The sequence below is a fragment of the Canis aureus genome, chromosome 11 (genome assembly GCF_053574225.1).
Source record: "Canis aureus isolate CA01 chromosome 11, VMU_Caureus_v.1.0, whole genome shotgun sequence".
In the NCBI taxonomy this organism is placed as follows: Eukaryota; Metazoa; Chordata; class Mammalia; order Carnivora; family Canidae; genus Canis; species Canis aureus.
Genome location: NC_135621.1, coordinates 67119965 through 67138590, shown reverse-complemented (window position 1 = coordinate 67138590; position 18626 = coordinate 67119965). Strand labels below are relative to the sequence as shown.

The following is an 18626-nucleotide window of genomic DNA, read 5'->3' as shown; positions in this document are numbered from 1 at the left end:
GAGTTGCCTTACGAGGTCCCGCCCCGTACAGCTGTCACCTGGGAGGTCTGTTCAGTTCTCCTCCTCCTCAGACCCTCCCTCCCATGCACAGTTCACACTCAGGGAAAGACACACACATCTCTGTCTCTGCCTTACAGTTCTCTGGCTGTCCTTCAGAGGCTTTCCTCATTCTTTCCATTTACCGTTCATTTAGCCAGGGATTTTTTTTTTTTTTTAAGGTTTTATTTATTCATGAGAGACACACAGGCAGAGACATAGGCAGAGGGAGAAGCAGGCTCCCTGCAGGGAGCCCGATGTGGGACTCGATCCCAGGACCCCGGGATCACGCCCTGGGCTGAAGGCAGATGCTCAACCACTGAGCCACCCAGGTGTCCCTGGTCAGGAATTACTTATGGGGCATCTTCTGTGTGTGTTGGGGACTGCCCTGTCCTGAGAATCCAGAGATGAATGCAACGGAGTCTGTGCCCTCATAGAGCTTACCATCTGGAGTAGGAAACAGGCATTATGAGGCAATCCCGCCTTAAATTTAAATCTCAAATCCTATCTCCAAAAGTCTTTCCTATCACCCCAGCCCATAATAACCTTGCTATGGATGTCACTCAGAATCTGGAAGTGCAGGGGTACCTCGGTAGCTCAGTCTCAGGTAAGGAGGCGACTTTTGATTGCTGATTCCAGGGCTCCTCCGGTTGTGATCTCAGGGTCCTGGGATCAGCCCCACCTCACTCCAGGGTCAGTGGGAGTCTGAAGATTCTCTCCCTCCCACTTCTCTCTCTCTCTCTCTCTCTCTCATAGTTCAAAAGAGTTTAAATTCTTAATAAATATATACCATAGTAAATATAGAACTTTGAATTTTTTTTAAGAACTTTAACTTTTAAAAAGGTGAAAGTAGTTTGATACTGTTGAGTTACAGAGTTAAGGGCTGAAAAATAACGTTATCCTCTCTCTCTCTCTCTCAAATAAGTAAATAAATAAAGTAAAATCTGGAAGTGCAAACCCCTCCAGAGTGAGGTAAAATCAGCCCCTGTGTTTCTGGTCCTCCTTCTTCCGAAGACAGCCCTAGTGACCCTTTGTTACTTTTGATCTTCTGTCCAGGCAGATTGTACCTTTTGAGGGCAGGGTCCTTTCTGGTGAAAGCTGTGCAACTGAAAGCCAGGTTTGGTGTACAGAGTTGTATTCAGTATTAAACTTCTTAGAAAACCCCAAAGAGACATTTTCATTTATGTTGGTATTCAAGAATTTCACTCTTTATTTTCAAAACTTAGTTTGCTGTAGTGAATACTTGCTAAAATTTACGTTAAGAGAATCAGTACGCTAGAAGTTTGTTTCTAACAGGTTTATTGGAAAGAAGGGTGTTTTATCTCAAGAAGCTTATATTAAGAACCACCGGATATCCAAGAGAAGAGTGCCTGTGGTTGGCTTTCGGCTCCTTTGGAGGGGCAGAAAAGGGAGGAAGCAGCCACCTCCTTCCTCCATGTGAGGAGGTCTCTAACCAGCCCTCAAGTTCTAGGGTTGGTCTTGGATCTTTGAAAACTTGGGTAGAAGACATGCGCTTTGGGCTTAAGTCCTCACAAGCCAAGAGAGGAGACAAAGAGGGGGGTCAGGGCTCTGGATGGCCTAGAAGCCACACTTGTCACAAGCCCCTCCTTTCAGTGGACGGCAGGCCCCTTGTCCCCAGCCGGGGCCTCTGAGGCAGGAACAGCGGAACACCCCCTGCCCCAGGGTTCCCTTAAATGAGCCCCAGCTACTGCTTCATCTTCAAGCTGCAGCCTAGTGAGGCCTTTTAAAAGGTCACGTGCGTCTCCACTAGGCGTGCTTTCAAGAGCTATTGTTATTTTCTTCGCGTGCCTGGGGAAAAGAGGCTTCTGAGGAGCTGCTGACCCTGGCTTTGGCCAGCCCAGCTCCAGGCCCAGAGACACCATTTGGCTTTGCCCTCAGGTTCTTGAGTGGCTTGTCTCGTCTTCTTTGAAGCGTGCCCTGCTCCAGAAGGTGGTCATTAACACCCTTACTGCGCTGCGAGTGAGAGTTCTCAAAACCTCCCACTCCGGGAGCTGGAGGCCTCCTCTGAACGTGGTCAGTGGGAAGACCGGACTCAGACGATGTGCTAAAGCAAACTCTGGAAAAACTTTGACCTTTAACAAAATTTCTTTTTAATTTAAAGTCTTTAAGGGAAAACGTGGGGCTGTTTTTATTATATTGTTGCATTTTCTTCCTTTTGATAACAAGGTAGATAGAATCAGGAATACGACTCAGGATCGTGTGCGTTTTGCAATCTCACTGGGTGTGTGGAGCCAGTTTTGCCTCATAAAATGCTATAGAGAAATGAAGGCAAACCTGCTTTGAGACACACTCTATCATGGGTTCTTATTTACACACTTGAAAAGCATCCAAGGTTCGATTTGTCTATCCTGCTTACGAGGGTCCTCCACCTTCCCCTTCCAGCATTACAACATCTTACCAGGCTGTTCCTAAATCATTAGGATTATCACACAGCTATGACCAGCTGGATCATTCTACTTGGAAATTAAGTGCTTCTCACTTTGAAATCTCATCCAAAACATCGCCACCCGTCTCCTTCAGCTGTGGGAGTTCTGCTAAATGCCCATAGTACTGCATGCTTGGTAAATATTCGAGTTTTATTCATTCAGTAATTATTTCTAGAGAAGTAAGTAATCCTTGCTGAGAAAGTTATTGAGAAAGTATTGTTTATCCTGGCACCAATTCTTTAAAAAAGACAATCCTGTATCGATGACTAAAAGGAAAGTCTTTGCTGTAATTTGTTGTTAGTTGTTTGTTATTTGTTTTTGGTTAACATTTGGGGACAGTGCTTCTCAAACTTTCTGTGATAAAGGATCATCTTGTTTTTTCCTCCTTCATAGATGAATACTTTAGTAAAACATAAAAATACTTACTAGAGAAGTGAAATCAAAGTACAAAGACAAAAATGGAAGCCCCATTTTAGAAATTAGATATACAGATATACAATTATTCTGTAAATTTGCTGTAAAAGTTTCTAAATAACACAGTATCTCTGTTTAACTCGTCAGGGGCCAGTAACAGTTCACAGACTGGCACCTTCCACAGACCACACTTTGAGAAACACTGTTTTAGAGTGTATTTATATGCATATGTGTACTGTTGCACAGGTTTACATGTATCAGGTGCGATTACCTGTAACCAGTAACATAGACCATTTTATAGCCTTATAATGAGAATTACACATGCTCAGTGAGCTCTTTGGCAAAAATGGAATTTTCCTAGAAGTGAGTATTTTAAAGGTTAAATTTTAAACAGATACAAATAGTATAACTGTTTCAAAACACAGTCGTCCAGTAACACTTCTAAGGCATAAAGGAAAAAGTGTTTTGTAACGTGAAATGGAATCACCTCGTCTCTGATTCACACTCAAGTTTAAATGAGCACAGATACTTTAGATAGGAAATGTTCTATGCAAAGTATATATACAAATGACTTTTTAGCACTAAACAGTAGGAAATGTTTTTGTCATGTGGAGCAGTAGATATAAGAGTTATTACTAGCGTATCTTCCTTGCCTCAGAGAACATTATGGGACAGGTCTTTGGTCCTTGTGATTGACATCCATTTTCTTAATGTTTACATAAGGCAGAGTGTTTCATACAAGTAACTGTACATTCTTTATGAACGTTAATAAATTCGCAAGCTGATTCTGACGTTGATGGGTTGCGGCTGTCTCTCTCTCCTGGGGACTGAGGCACGTGAAGGCAGTGACTACTGCAAGTGGAACTCGTGTGTCCTGTGACCCACTTGCATGTTTGTCCGCCTTGGAGGGATGGGGGGTGGTGTGGCGTGGTCTTCCTTAACAAAGTGTTGCAAGGAAGATCTGTGAGGTTTTATTATGGTTAGCTTTATTCCTTTAGGATGAGACTCAACTCAAAATGCTAATGAGGTGTAGGAGATGATATTCAGCCCCTTGAAGACCAGGCTTTATTCATTGGCAGGACTACCCACTTTCTGGCAGAGTGCCCACGACAGCATAGATGCAGAATGAGTAAACAAATATAAAGACTGAATGAGGCTCCATCAAAATCAGCTGAAGCAATTCAGTAAAAGGCAAGTCGCTTTTAGAAGAAAAATTGGATAAGTACAAACTACTTGTATATGAAGATATCAGTGAGTGGCACCCAGGAGAGGATTAACACTCGCCTGTGGGTAAGTGCTGCAGACGGGCTGGGGGAGCAAGCACAGGCCCGGCTTAATGAGAACCACGTCTTCTGGTCTGGACAGCAGGAGAACAACTTTCCTGATTAAATGGTTAGAAAGTGAGGTCTGTGAGGCAAAGACCAGTGGGCTTGCAGTTGTACTGAAACAGAACTAAACAGAACAGTTGTTCTGTTTAGACGGTAGAAGTTCTGAAAGGAAGGAACACTCTCCAGAAGGTGCAGCCGGCCGAGGGAGTCCTCAGTAAGGCCAGAGCAGGCAAGGAGGCAGCGGCATAGGCAGGGAGCGGCAGGTGAGGCAGGGCAGGTGTTAAAACTCACGCCATTCCCAAATGTCAAGGTCTGAGATATGAGGTGGTTGGCTCTTTTCCGAAGCACGTGTGTATCTGTGGAATCACAGTAGGTATTTTGTTATGAAATGTCTCACGTACTCAAACAGCAGGTCTTATAATCAGAACAAATTACTTTTAAATTCGTGCGGTTGCAGTCAGACGTTAACTGTACGCAATCAAATTGAGCCACTGGCGCTTGGGCTGGGAAAGCCACATTCCTCCACTTTATTCTGGGCTGAGAAGCGGTGGCTGCTCCATCGCTGTGGTCACTTAACCCAGGCCGGGTGCTAGGCCACATGTCACCCAACAGGCAGAAAAGCTCTGTGCATGCTGAGGAAGGAAAAGACGTTTTGCACAGGGTTCTAGCAAAATTGTGTGTGCCCTCCTCTTCCCCCTTCCCCCCCCCCTCCCACCTTGGTCCTTTTAATCCTTCGAGACGTGTTCAAGCTGTAATCTGGGACACCTTTATCTGTTAGGTCATAGCATTGTAGGTGTTTTCTTGGGCGTTAAAAATAAATCTGTTTGGGGGAGGGAAACTGAACCTGCATGGTAATGTTAGGCAGGCGAACGCAAGCGCACGAGTGGAGAAAGTCAAAATCATGGTTTCCATGGTAACGTTTAACTTGTCCGTGTCGTACACATTTCTCAAGAAATACATTCACCAGACTACCTAGTGATAAAAATTGCTCCACCAGCATACAAAGGTAGATTTCCCAATGCTCTCGCATTCCATCAGACACACACACACACACACACACACACACACACACGCCCTGCCCCGCCAGTTCGTGTCTTCTCACCAACCTGGGGCAAGCAACTGAAGTCCAAGCCCCGAACCCCGAATCGGCGTCCCTTTTAGGGCAGAAAATGATGAGTTTCCGTGTGGTTGATGCCGCTCCCTTTCCTTTCTCCTCTGCAGATATATGTTGGGTAAAGGGGAAAAACGGAAGTTTGACGAGCATGAAGATGGGCTGGAAGGCAAAATCCTGGCTCCCTCCGACGGTCCGTCCAAGGTGTCTTACACCTTACAGCGCCAGACTATCTTCAACATTTCCCTTATGAAGCTCTACAACCACAGGCCCCTCACGGAGCCCAGCTTGCAAAAGACCGTTCTCATCAACAACATGCTGCGGCGCATCCAGGAGGAGCTCAAGCAGGAAGGCAGCCTGAGGCCCGCGCTCGCCGCCGCCGCCGCGCCCGCGCCCCCGCCCCCGCCCGGCCCGCTGAGCGACAGCTACCGGGAGGCCCCGCCCCCGGCCCCGGCCCCGGCCCCGCCCCCGCCGGCCGGCGGCGACCTCGGAAGCACTACGCCCCTGGACGCCTGCCTCACGCCCGCCTCGCTGCTCGAGGACGACGACGACGGCACGTTTTGCACTTCCCCGGCCGCGCCGCCCGCGGCTCCCCTCAGACTGCCGGCCCCCGCGCCGCCGCCGCCCCCGCCCCCCCCGCCGCCGCCGCCGGCGCCCGAGAAGGACAGCTTCGCCTCCGCGCTGGACGAGATCGAGGAGCTGTGCCCCACACCTACCTCCCCCGGGGCCGCGGCGGCGGCAGCGGCGGCGGCGGGGCCCGACGGCTCCAGGGGCGGCGCGGCCGCCAAGCCCGACGACCCGAAGCTCATGGACCCTCTGCCCGGGAACTTTGAGATCACGACGTCCACGGGCTTCCTGACGGACCTGACCCTGGACGACATCCTGTTCGCCGACATCGACACGTCCATGTACGACTTCGACCCCTGCACGTCGGCGGCGGGGACGGCCTCCAAGATGGCGCCGGTGTCGGTGTCGGCGGACGACCTCCTCAAGACGCTGGCCCCGTACAGCAGCCAGCCGGTCGCCCCGAGTCAGCCTTTCAAGATGGACCTCACGGAGCTGGACCACATCATGGAGGTGCTGGTCGGCTCCTGAGGGCCCCGCGGACCGGCGTCCCCGCGCCCCGCCCGCCCGGCGGCAGCGGCGGCGGCGGCGCGCACCCTCAGCTCTCCGCACTGCGCATGCGCCCTTGCTTGCCTTTTCCAGAGAAGATCGTTTTACTCGAGGATCACACTAGTTTGTTTTTGGGGTATTTTTTTGTTTGTTTGTTTCTTTTCCTTTTTTTTTCTTTCTTTCTTTTTTTTTTTTTTTTTTTTTTTTTTTTTGCTTTGAGCAGAGTTGGAGTGCCTTCATCCACGTAGGACCACTTTCAATACGCCGTTTCGAGTGGTTCCCAGAGACCTACCTGCCCTGGAATAGGAAGGAACACCTTTGAAGACCACGTGGCTATGCCGAATGACAAAAGACAAACAGTTCAAGTGAAGCACAAGGAAGAAGTTGGAAAAGCTGTAAATTGCATGTGCATATTTGTCTATTTTTTCTATAAGTTTTATTGCAAGAGGTAAAAAGAGAAAAAAATATATATATATATTATTTAGATAATCTCAGTACCTTTTCTGGCATTTTTCGCCCTGTATAGGTTGACTTGGCAATTCAGCCTTTTTAGAGGCATTAACTACTCCTCCTAAGTGTTGCATTTACATGGCTGTTTAGAAACTGCTGCCCAAATTTATTTTATATTTTTGTACAGATTCTGCAGTTTATGATATTGTTTTTCTAAAAACAAATGCTGTTTATACATATGAGATAGCTATTTTGATAGGATTTGCTCACATAGTTCCTGCAAAACTTCAGATGTACAAGTTGCACTTGTACTTTTATAGAGTTGTAATGTTTTATATGTGTTTGGTGCAAAGAGAAAATTGGATCAAATTAATCCGCAGTCGATGTCCCCAAATGCAAACACACACACACACACACACACACACACACTGCTTTAAGAAAGGGCCAGGCGATGCATCACACCCAAATCCCACAGGCGACCGACCCCCTGGCATGAACACCCGCCAGCACTGTGACTTCCAAAGCCAGAGCCATATCCGCTCATCAAACTTGCATTCAGCAGTTGGCGGGAGATGGCCTTGGAGCTCGGGGGAGGGGGGGGGGGGTTGAAGTGATGGTTCTCTTTAGCTCCCTCTCTGGAGGGGAAGGCTACCGAATACTCACCGTATTTATGCCAAGTTTGTGCTTTTAATTGTTCTTATTTTTTTAGACAGAAACCCAGATCTTTCCCTTTTGGCATAATTTTTACAATGACCTGAAATTTTACATGAGAACAAAATTTTCTGAAAAGAAACCGACCTCTTCGTGGAACTAAACCCTGTTTGCAATGCTTAGGGCTCGCAAGGAAGAAACTACCCCAGAAGGCATCCATCCACTGTGTTGCTCAATTGTCTTTTCCAGCTTCCCTTCCCTAGAGCTTTTTGTTCCCTCTGTTGCTAAGTGCTGAAAATGGCATCCTGATGATCACCACAGTGAGCTCAGCTCACCTCGGCCCGGCCAGGGATGCTGTCTTGTAACATCCGTTGGCTCTTGAACCTGGAGTTGGTACCATTATGTCACAGCTTCCAGTCTGGTTGCTTCCTTGAATCAACCGCTTCAACTACACTTTACAAGGCTGTTTTACCCAAATACACAGACAGGACTTTCTATGCATGTTCCTCCTCCTTACCCCTGCCTCCCCTCCACTCCACCCCCCACCCCCACCCCCAGGACACTTGAGAAGTAGCTTTTTATTCCTAGCGGTGTACATTTAATTTTAAAACATTTGCAATGTATCATGCTTGTTGCCGAAATTGTTGATGGCCTTTTCGTTTCAGTTTTTTTTTTTTTTTCTTTCTTCCAATGGTACTTTAGCTGGTTACAACCTTATATTGTTGAAATGCAGATGGCTTCTTTAGGAATAACTTTTATATTTATTTAAGAATTTTTAAATTATGGGATTTGTGTTATTGTTGTTGTCTTTGTTGTTGGTCATTTGTCAATATTCAGTCACCAATTCTGCTCACTTCTTGCCATGGATAAAATTGAGTCTTTCTGGCCAATTAAAATAAGACAGCTTTATAAAATGGCACTTTAAACAAGCCATAGATAGTTTTATTTTTATAATGCACATGGCAAAGCAAATACATTTGTGATGAAGGAACTGCTCACTTAAGCAAAAGATTTGCGTGTGATAGGATTAAATTTTTCTATAATCGAATTTACTTCCCCCCCTCCCCCATTTGAATGTGTTTTTAAAGGCTAATTGTCAACTCCGAGCAGTGAGAAACAGATCAAATTGCACTTGTTCTCCTACAAGCAGCCTCCACCTGGGCACCTCTCACTGCTGCAGATGTGTCATTTCCTTTGACAGGACCAGGGACCATACAGTTAGGGTGAGGGTGGTTGTAGATGCTTCCGTGTCACTGTGCCTGTCCATTTTAAGAGCTTCCTTTTCCTGTGGAGAACAAGTCTGCCCAGACACCATCCTTCTGATAACCCGGCAAAGTCCCCACATGCCGCACACACATACGTACGTACACAGACACAATAGTGTTGATTATTCTGAACAATAACAGGGCAAGGCGGTTGATTTGCCATTGTTAAAAACTGATTTACAGTAACTTAGAACAACTGTACTTTGGTTGGATTAGCAAATCGTGTGTTTAAACAAATCCCATATGTTGGGCAACAGTTCAAATAAGCACAGCAAAGTGTTGCCCAAACATGGTTCTCTGACTCTCTCATATTTGTAAGGCTGGGCTTCAAAATCAAAACAAAACCCCCCCAACAACAGCAGGCAAGTGCTTTTTAACGCTGGACACCCTTGTCATAAATGCTCAATATTCCAGGTCTGTTGAGGAAGACATGGGAAATTAATGGCCCATCTTACGAAGAACAAAAACATCAAGCGTCCAAGTTATCTTTGTCTTATTTTTTTCAAAGCGACGTCCCAATGGGGAAGAATGCGGGCCTGGGTGTGATCTCCAAGCCCCAGTTTGAGTGTTGGGATGCGCTTCCAGACGCCACCTGGCTGTAGTGCCTTCCCCCTTTCTAAAGGACATGGTGTGGCATTTGGAGTCAGGCAGGCGGTTTGAGGTGCCTTTATGAGAAAGACGTGCTGGGTGGGGCTGGGAGAGGAAAATTATTGACAGTGATGTGCAATGAAATGACAAGATGAGAGCAGAATAATAAGAGCTTTGAATTTGAAGTGATTTTTTTCATAAGTTATTTATTCCTTTTTTTTCTGTGTAAATATATTTATTTTACTGTGGAGCTCTAACAACATCTGGATCGTACCATGTGCAGAATGTATGGTAGGAATGTATTCATTCTCTTGTAGGAATGTCAGTCTGTGTTCAAAGGGGGTCCGAGCCAGACCCCTGGATCTTCTCATTGTATGCACCGTCCACGTTCAGTTTTATCCTCTTCTCTGTATAGGTCTATTTGAAATATGCAAAAGGTATGGATGAGGAATGTTTTAATACCTCCAAATTTTTTTAAGAAAATCAAGCATCAAAGGGTTGATATTTTTAAACTTTTTTTAGTAACACTTTCTCTTGATGACAGAAGGGGCAACCACACTGAGACCCTCGTTCACCCCCAAGGGTGAGAACTAGCCAGAGCCTCCGCTACACCTCGAGTGTCTTTATCAATTGAGCTTTTTATTGCCATATCCCCGTGGAGTATCCCAACTGCCCTGAGGTCAATCAAGGAAAATTTCTTAAATAAATAAGCTCCAAAGAGCCAAAGTATCATCTTACAGATCGTTTTTAAAGCTTAAATTTATTAACCACCTTTGTGGTAAACAATGAATTATGAATACCACAGGGCAGCCTTCTTAAATGACAGATGTAAAAAAAAAAAAACAAACACAAAAAGACTCTACTTTGTGCAGCGATTGTTACCCTCTGTATGAATTGTCTTAATTTCAAAACCTTGCTGTTACAAATTGGACCTTTATACATTTTACGAAAATACTGAAAAGAGCATACCTAACCTGTTCTGGCTGTGAATGGTTAACTTCCTGTAACTGCCGAAGGCAGCGAGGTGTGTGCGTCCTGCTTGTGTACAGTTGTTCTCAGTGCTTCTAAGAATGAGTCTAAATGGTTCTTGAAAATTAGCCAGGATCAAATGCTATTGCAGACAAAGCCAATAAAAATTTCGGACGTGTTTTGGGGATAACAAGTTTGGAAGAGAAGTGCAGTCCAGACAAGCAAACAAACAAGATTTTGGAAGAGATGTACATAGTGACATGTTTGGTGCATGGTTTTTGAGGAAGGCTTTTGTCAGAAAGGAGGTGTAACCTTTCCCCCACAGACCTGAGAGCTGTGCCTTTTCTATGCAATATTACAGACGTTACATCGGAACCCAGATAGCTGTATTCACACGTAGGTTCGGGCTGTAATCTAAACAATTGGACAGATTAAATGTACATGGAAATGAGCAGTCTTACTTTTGTAGTTTTATATTATACAATAAACAGTTAAAAGATGAAGAGAGGCGTGTTTGCAGTTTGCTTCTGACTGGAGCACTACCAGCTGGGGTGTCACAGTTTGCTTGTGCGAAGGAACGGCCCACTCGGCGGCCTGTGCTGGGGTTGGTGCTGTTGAACTTCTCAAACTGTCTCGGCCTCCTGGCTCTCCTACCCCCCCTTGACCCTTCTCGACCTCCTCGTTCTCACTTCTCTTTCCCAGCGGGAGCTGACCCACTTGGGACTATGAAAACTGGTGTCCAGCTCCTGCCCCTCTCTCTCAGGCCCTGGCGTGAAGCATCTGCCAGCCTTGCCACCTCACACTCACCCTGTTGCCCCTCCGGGCCTCCCTGCAGTCCCGGCCACCCCGCGCCACCACATCCGCGCTCCCGGGCTGCCTCCTTTCCATCCCGACCACAGCTTCCCTACCCCGGGCCCGCCTCTCCTTGCCTCCCATTGCCGCAGCTGCTTCCTATCTGCTGAGTGCCCCCGAGGTTTCTCTAACATCCTTGAGGCTGGACTTGACGTTACAAAGCACCAGTGGTTCGCCACCGTGTTCCTCCTCTTCCAGCAGGTCCCCTCCCTGCCCGCCTTACTCACCATCATCTTCCAGAGGTTCACGGAGGAGATGCTGGGCAACCTTCTTTGATGGGAGTCACGGGGTCCAGCCTTGCCTGGTCCAGGCCTTCCTGGCCTACCATAGCAGCTGGTAGGGAATGGAGCTGGACCTGAGGGGCCTGTGTAATGAAGATCCCATTCAGCCAGCAGTGGAATATGTGGGGGGTTGGTGCCGGGGAGGTGTTACAGGCTGAATTGCGTGCTCCAAAAAATGTGCTGACGTCCTCACCCCCAGGACCTCAGAATGTGACCTTACATCTGGAAGTAGGGTCTTCACAGAGATCACCAGATTAAAATGACTAATCCAATATGACTAATGTCCTTATAAGACGGGGAGGTCTTGAGCACACAGGGACAGCACCGTGTGAAGATGAAGGCAGAGAGAGCGGCCCATACGTCTGCAGGCCAGCGAACACCAGAGACTGCCAGCAAACCACGAGAAGCTAGGGGACAGGTGTGGAGCAGATCCTCCCCGCCCTCAGGAGGAACCAACTCCGCCGACACCTGGACCTCTGACTTCCAGCCCCCAGAACAATACTTTTCTGTTGTTGAAGCCACTTGGTCTGTGGTACTTTGCGATGGCAGCCCTAGCAAACCCACACAGGGGAGAACGGGCAGGATGAGCTCTCTCCAGACATTCCGGTGGAAGATTCTCCTTAGGCAGCTGGAAATAAGAGCGCGCTGCTCGGTGGAGTGGCTGGTCCCTGCAGTATGAGCATCTGCTATTAATTAGAGGTCTAACTTTGGCAGATCGTTCACGCTCTCTGTGCTTGGGAGGGCGAGATAAAGTCACAGGTCCTAAATCTTTTTGAAAATGTTCGCAGTGCAATGAAAATGCAAGGTACGGGTAGTGTCCGTCCTCCTGCCCACGGCCGTGCCTAGCACATAGTAGGCACTTGGTGTGTCTGTTGAATTAGAAGAAGAAGAAAAGAAAAAAAGCATAGTTCTCTCTTCTCTACCATGTGGGAGAAGCCCAGAAGCAGCTCGGTCCTTCTTGCCTGGGTCCCAGGCCCGCTCCTAGCCCAACCGCCGGGGTGCCCCATTCCCGGCGCGCTCCATGCTCTTGCTCGTGCCCCTACTCCTGCTTGTAGAAATTCTACCCATCGCTCCAAGGCCACGCGCAAGTGGCCGCGCGTCAGGCTTTCTGGGCCTCCCCCGAGTCAGAGCCAACCCACCGCCGCCCTGGTTCTTCGGGGTACTGCCTGTGGCTGCTGCCCTACCACGTGGCGCGGAGCCCAGAAGTCTCCCCGAATCTGAGATATTTGGCCCTTACCAGAGTTTGCCCCAACCCCGGTCTGTGCAAACCACGTAAGGCTTAGGACGGTGTCTGAGGGCAGCGGGGGCCCCAGAGCGGGGCAGGCAGGCCCTGTGCTCGGGGGCGCGGGCCAAAAGCAGCCTGAGCGCAGGGGGCAGGAGGCTCCGGGGCCGAGTGCGGCCCAGGGCAGAGCCGGCGGCAAAGTCACACCAGGGTGGACGTCTGAGAGCCGAGGGCGTGGGAGGAGGCTTGGACACATCCTTGCGGTGAAAAGACCCCATTTTACAGACATAAAAGCCGAGGCGCGCAATTAGTGTCCAGTGCGAGCCGCGGTGTCCCGCAGGGGGTCGGGGAGGGCCCTGCGAGGGGACGGCCTGCCGGAGGCCCCGCGCCACCGCTCGCGGCCCGTCCCCTTGGGCAGGTCCCCGCGTCTCGGTGTCCTCAGCTCTCATCACTAGGACGAGGGCCACAAGGGTCACGCCTGGGCTTGTTCCCCGCGACGCTGGGGATTAACAGCACTCGGTCGAGGACGTTGAGGGCAGCCGCCCACTGGGAGGGCGGCAGAAGGCACCTTCTGCGGGGACCCGGCCGATTCCCGACGCCGTCCTGGTCGTACCTGTCGGGGCGTCAGCTGTTGCTTGCCGGCGCCGGGGCCTGCTGCCTCTTTCCTCTGTGCTTTCATACCCCCACCCCCACCCCCCCCGGGCTCCTCCGGGAAAGGGACCGGGCAGCGCTCGGCGGGAGGCCACGGGGAGGCCTGGTGGGCGCCTCACCGCCCCGAGGGGGAGCCCGGGCTCAGGGGGTGCCGAGCTTCTCCAGGCTCACGAGCGGGCAGGTGGCACCGCCGGGATTGTGCCCCTTGTCCTGACCCCTTCGGCAGCCCCTCCTGTGGCCCTCCTGCTGGCGTCAGGAGGTGGGGACAGGCCAAGGTGGGAGGCCGGGCAGGTGGGGGCCAAGAGACCTTGCCCCACTCTGTGCTTTAGCTCCGTCACCTGTCCCCTCACCCACCGCTCCTTCCCTGGGCTGTGCATCCCCCCCGTGGTGACCCCCAAGTTAGGGCCCCCCGCAGGGCCGGACACCCGCCAGGCTCTGTCGCCCTGGCCCTCCGTGACCCCGGGCCAGCCCCTGCCCCCTTGGAGACTCCGGGGCTCGGTGGCAATGGAGGGGGACAGACGCAGACACTTAGAATCCCAGGATGGGTAGCACCTCCGGGCCTCCAGCACCAGCACCTCGGGGCCTCCGGGATTTGCCACAAACCCTGGCGGGGAGGCTCCCACTGCCCCGGGGGCACCAGGGCCAGCCTTTGGGGCTTCTGGGATGGCCGGGGGTGCGCGGGCCGGGGGTCCCCGGAGCTGGGGAGCCCCCCAGGCCAGCTGCCTGGGCCGCAAGCAGCTACTGCTGCCACAGGGCCTCCGTGAAGCAGGCACGAGCCGGGGCGCTGAGGGAGCACAGGCCCGAGGCTGGGAGGAGGGGGAGCTGGGGACCCGTCTCCCCACCGCACCTCCCGGGTCGCCCAGCACAGACGCCCCTCCCCGGCCGCCGGCTTCACCGTCTTCCCGCTGCGACCGGCGACCAGCCTGCGCCACTGTCCAGGGGGCCGAAGGCGCTAGGAAGGCGGGGGGGGGGGTCACTCACCTGCCCGCCAGGTGCCCCAGCACAGCGCCCGGTGCCCAGCGCTCGGGAGGGGGCCTGAGGGCGTGGGGGGGGGTCGGCCCGACACCTGCGCACAGGTGCAGCTCGGGGCTGTGGCTCAGTCGCTGGATTTCTCACGCCTCTTCCGAAGGGGGCGGCGGTGGGGGCGGCGGGGCACACCTGGGGAGACCGAGGTGCCCAGGCAGCGGGCGCGGGGGAGGCTGCCTGCAGCCCTGGGGTCCTGCCTTCAGCGCCCGCAGAAGCCAGGACCGTGGTTCCGGGAGCCCCAGGAGCGCCGGGGCTCTGAGCGGGGGCTGAAGGCCTTGGGAGCTCGCATCCGGGGTGCTCCCCCCCAGGGCTGCGGGGGGCAGACGCAGCTCAGCTGAGCCCTCGGCCTTCCCCAGCCAGGCGGGCCCCCCAGACGCTCAGCTGAAAGTCGGCCTAGTGCTGAGCACAGCCCAGGACACCCCCAAACCAAAGCGCCCCCTCGGCCTGGGCGGCGCTGAGCTTCTGTGGCCCCCGGCCCGGGGCTGCCCTGCGCCTCTCCGGGTCTCTCTGTCTCTCCGTCTCTCCAGGTCTCTGACTCTCAGCCGCTCCGGCTCCTACATCAGGGCCTGAATGTGGGCTGCGCTGCCCGGAGTCTCTGCCCTGGGATCCGGGGACTGGGCACAGCCCGAGTGACCCAGTGGCAATGGGTGGGGGGGTCCCTGCCCTCGGGGGCCTGGGTGCTGCCTCTGAGTCCTCAGCCCCCCACGTGAGGCCACCGGCTGCGGGGTCCGTGGCAGGACACAGGACTCGCTCTGCGTCCCAGGGCGGCCTGAGCAGCTGTGACGGGACTGAGTGTCGCCAGCCCGTGGGCCTGAGCACCCCTGGGTGGGGGCGGCCCAGCCGCTGGGGGCGTCATCCTGGCTGAGGGGGCTCTGCGGGCAGCTCTCTGCCCGGCAGAGGACAGGGCCCGGTGGCACTCGCAGGGAATGGACATCGGACGAGTGTGGGTCATTGTTCTCAGTGGCCGAGAGCGCGCGGTGTGGGCGGGGGCGGCTGGCCCCGAGGGAGGCCGAGGGGTCGGGCTGAGGGCCTGGTCCTCAGGGAGATGAGCGCGGGCAGACGACCTCCTTCAAGGCGCTTCGTTCTGTGGACACTGGGCTGGGCCTCTCTGGCCACCCTGTCACTAATCCATAAGGGAAACTGAGGCCCAGAAAAGTCAGGCGAGTTGTCCAAGGCAGTATAGCTGGTACCTGGGGTCTCGGGGCAGGGGTGCTGTGTGTGCCTGTGGGACTCTGTTCCGCACCCGGCGGGGTGCACAGCCCCCTCGGTCCAGGGGACCCGGGCCGCACTTGGGCCATCGTGGAGAAGCTACCCTGCGATGCTTGGACCCCGTCTGTAGCCTCGGGGCGGGCCCAGGAAAATAGGGGCCAGGCGTAGGTTCCGGTCCCCAAACCCTAGCAGTTTGCATCCCCGGCCTGCCAGCCTCCTCAGCTGGGCTGCAAGAAGAACGGGACGGGAGGAGAGAAACTTCGGAGGCCAGGAGGGCTCCCGCCCAGCAAGGCTGACCCCCGGGGCTCGTCAGGGGCACCTCAGGTCTGGGGACCCTCCTGGCTCATTTGTTCAAGTAGCCTTTGCCGAGTCCCCAGTGCAGGTGCAGTAGACGGTGGCACCGCTCACCTGGCGGATGAGGCGAGTCCTTGGAGTCGGTCCTGCCCCCCCGCCCCCAGCCCGCTCACCTTGTGCTCTGCCTCCCAGCCTATGGATGCAGGCTCTGGCGCTGTCACCCTTCTCTAGGGGGGTCCCACAGCCGCAGGCTGGTGTCCCCGCCCCCACCCCCCTGGGGGTTGTCTGTCTTCCACAGAGCAGCAGAATGCTCCTTTGGAAATAGAAGTCATTACCGTGCCCCCCACAATGTGCGCGCGAACCCCCCGGGATCCCGCACACGGGTGGCTTCTAACCCAGCGGGTCCGCGAGGGGGCCGCGCACCTGCCTCACACGCACCCGGGCCTGGCGCCCGGTGGGGGCACCTTCCCTTCCTGATACCAGTGTCCCCGCACTGCATCGCGGAGCCCACGGGGGCTGGCATCTGGGTGGCCCTGGCCGTGGGGACCGACTCTTAGGAACGACTTGCTGGTGGAAGGACGGACTAGCTCCCGCCGGGCGCCCTGGCTCCAGGCCCGAGCGACGCGGGTGGCACCTGCCCTGCTGCGAGCTACACCCTGATCCCGCAGGAGGACAGGCACGGGGGGCAGCGACCAACCGGTGTGGTCAGTCTCTTCTCAGGCCTGCCCTCGGCGAAGTGTCATCCGAGAGGTAGCTCATTACACCACGACAGCCCAGGAAGGTTGGCACCATCACTGCCACCTCCCTCGGGTTTCAGGGCAGCCTTCTGCTCGCCCTGTAGGGACGCCTGCTTGAGCTTCTCTCTCTCCCTCGGCCCCCTCCCCCTCAGGAAAAAAGTACAGAGTTCCCATCTATCCCCTCTCCCTACCCCCCTTTCGCTTCCCCCATTATATCATTTTGTATTCGAATGTTAACCTTTGCTACAACTGATGAGCCAATCTCAACGCATTAATATTATCTTTTAGAGTAGGGCTGGACGGTTCACTTCCTGGGCTGGATGGTTCTACGGATTTTGACAAATGCATGATGTCATGTCCTTAATTCCAGTGTCACATAGAATGGTTCCTCCACCCTAAAATCTCCCGTGCTCCACCTGTTCATTCCCTCCTCTCTCCCCCGGACCCGCTGTCCCCTCCTAATCCTTTTCCTGTCTCCGTCGTGTTGCCTGCTCCAGAACGCCGTGTAATTAGGATGCTATCCTATGCCGTCTTCTCAGACTGGATTCTTTTGCTTAGCAATACACATTTCATGGCTGGATCGCTCGCTTCTTTTTACTGTTGGATAATATTCCACTGTCTGGACGCACCACTATTTGGTTATCCATTTACCTATTGAAGGCTGCTTGCAAGTTTTGGCAGTTATGCATGAAGCCGCTCTAAACATTCGTGTGCAGGTGTTTGTGTGGACGTAAGATTTTGATTCCCTTGGAAAAATAGCTGTATGCACGATTGCTGGATCGTACGGAAAGAGTACTTTTTACAAATATTTATTTATTTGAGAGAAAGAGGGAAGGAGTAGAGGGTGAGGTGGGGAGGGAGGGCAGAGGGAGGGGGAGAAGCAGACTCCCCGCTGAGTGAGGAGCCCGGCGCAGGGCTTGATTCCGGGACCCTGAGGTCATGATCGGAGCCAAAGTCAGACACCTCACCGACTGAGCCACCCAGGCACCCCAAGGGTTTTCTTCGTAAGACACTGCCAAATCTGTCTTCCCAAGTGGTCACTCCACCAGCAATGAGTGAGAGTCCCTGCTGCTCCACATCCTCGTCAGCATTTGGTGTTGTCAGTGTTTTGAAGCTTAGCCTTTCCTTTTTTTTTTTTTTTTTTACCTTAGCCTTTCTAATAGGTGTAGCGATGCTCGTTGTTTTAATTTGTGGTAATGATCTATGATGTTGATGATCTTTTCACATGCTTATCCGTCAGTTGATACAGTGCCTATTCAGATCTTTTGCCCATTTTTAATTGAGTTGTTTCTTTCCTTATTGTTGAAAAATTCATTGTATATTTGGGATCCCAGTTCACGATCAGATATGTGTTTTGCTAAGACTTTCTCCCACTCCATGACTTCCTTTCATTGTCTTAGGAGTGTCTTTTGCAGAGCAGAAATGCTATATCTTAACGAAGTCCAACTTTTCAATTTGTTCTTTCGTGGATCACACGTCTGGCATTTTATCTAAAAAATAAATGCCAGGGACGCCTGAATGGCTCAGCGGTTGGGCGTCCACCTCCGGCTCAGGTCGTGATCCTGGGATCTGGGATCCTGTGGAGAGCCCGCTTCTCCCTCTGCCTATGTCTCTGCCTCTCTCTCTCTCTGTGTCTCCCATGGCTAAATAAATAAATCTTTAAGAAAAAATAAATAAATAAAAAATAAATGCCAAACCCAAGGTCACCTAGATTTTCTCTAATGTTATCTTGTAGAAGTTTCAAGTAGCTCAGCATTTTACATTTAAGTCTATGACATGTTCTGGGTTGATTTTCATGAAGAGTACAAGGTCTGTGTTCAGATTCATTTGGTGTGTTGTGAATACTCAGTTTTTTAGCACGTTTTGTTGAAATGACTATCATTTCTACAGTGAATTGCCTTTGTTCTTCTATCAAAGATTAGACGCTATATTTGTGTGGGTCTGTTTCCGGGTTCCTCTGTTCTCTTCCACTCATCTGTGTT

At 52.1% G+C, this 18626-nt stretch overlaps 1 protein-coding gene and 1 long non-coding RNA gene across 5 annotated transcripts in view; one reads left to right on the top strand and one right to left on the bottom strand.

Annotated features, from left to right (window-relative positions):
- SERTAD2 (SERTA domain containing 2) overlaps positions 1-10875 on the top strand; it is a 114081-nt gene extending 103206 nt beyond the window's left edge. For all 3 annotated transcript variants that reach the window (XM_077915645.1, XM_077915646.1, XM_077915644.1), the window contains one exon: positions 5447-10875. In XM_077915645.1, coding sequence (XP_077771771.1) covers positions 5451-6431 — 981 coding nt within the window. In that variant the 5' untranslated portion in view covers positions 5447-5450 and the 3' untranslated portion in view covers positions 6432-10875. The remainder of the gene's footprint in view (positions 1-5446) is intronic.
- Positions 168-5721, bottom strand: LOC144324273 (uncharacterized). 2 transcript variants are annotated; one of them, XR_013389792.1, is made up of 2 exons: positions 5332-5721; positions 168-4857 (listed from the first exon to the last, which is right to left on the bottom strand). It is a non-coding gene; the product is annotated as an uncharacterized LOC144324273 (long non-coding RNA). The 2 variants fall into 2 exon arrangements; XR_013389793.1 differs by having other exon boundaries at positions 168-4581.
- Positions 10876-18626: the final 7751 nt, after the last annotated feature.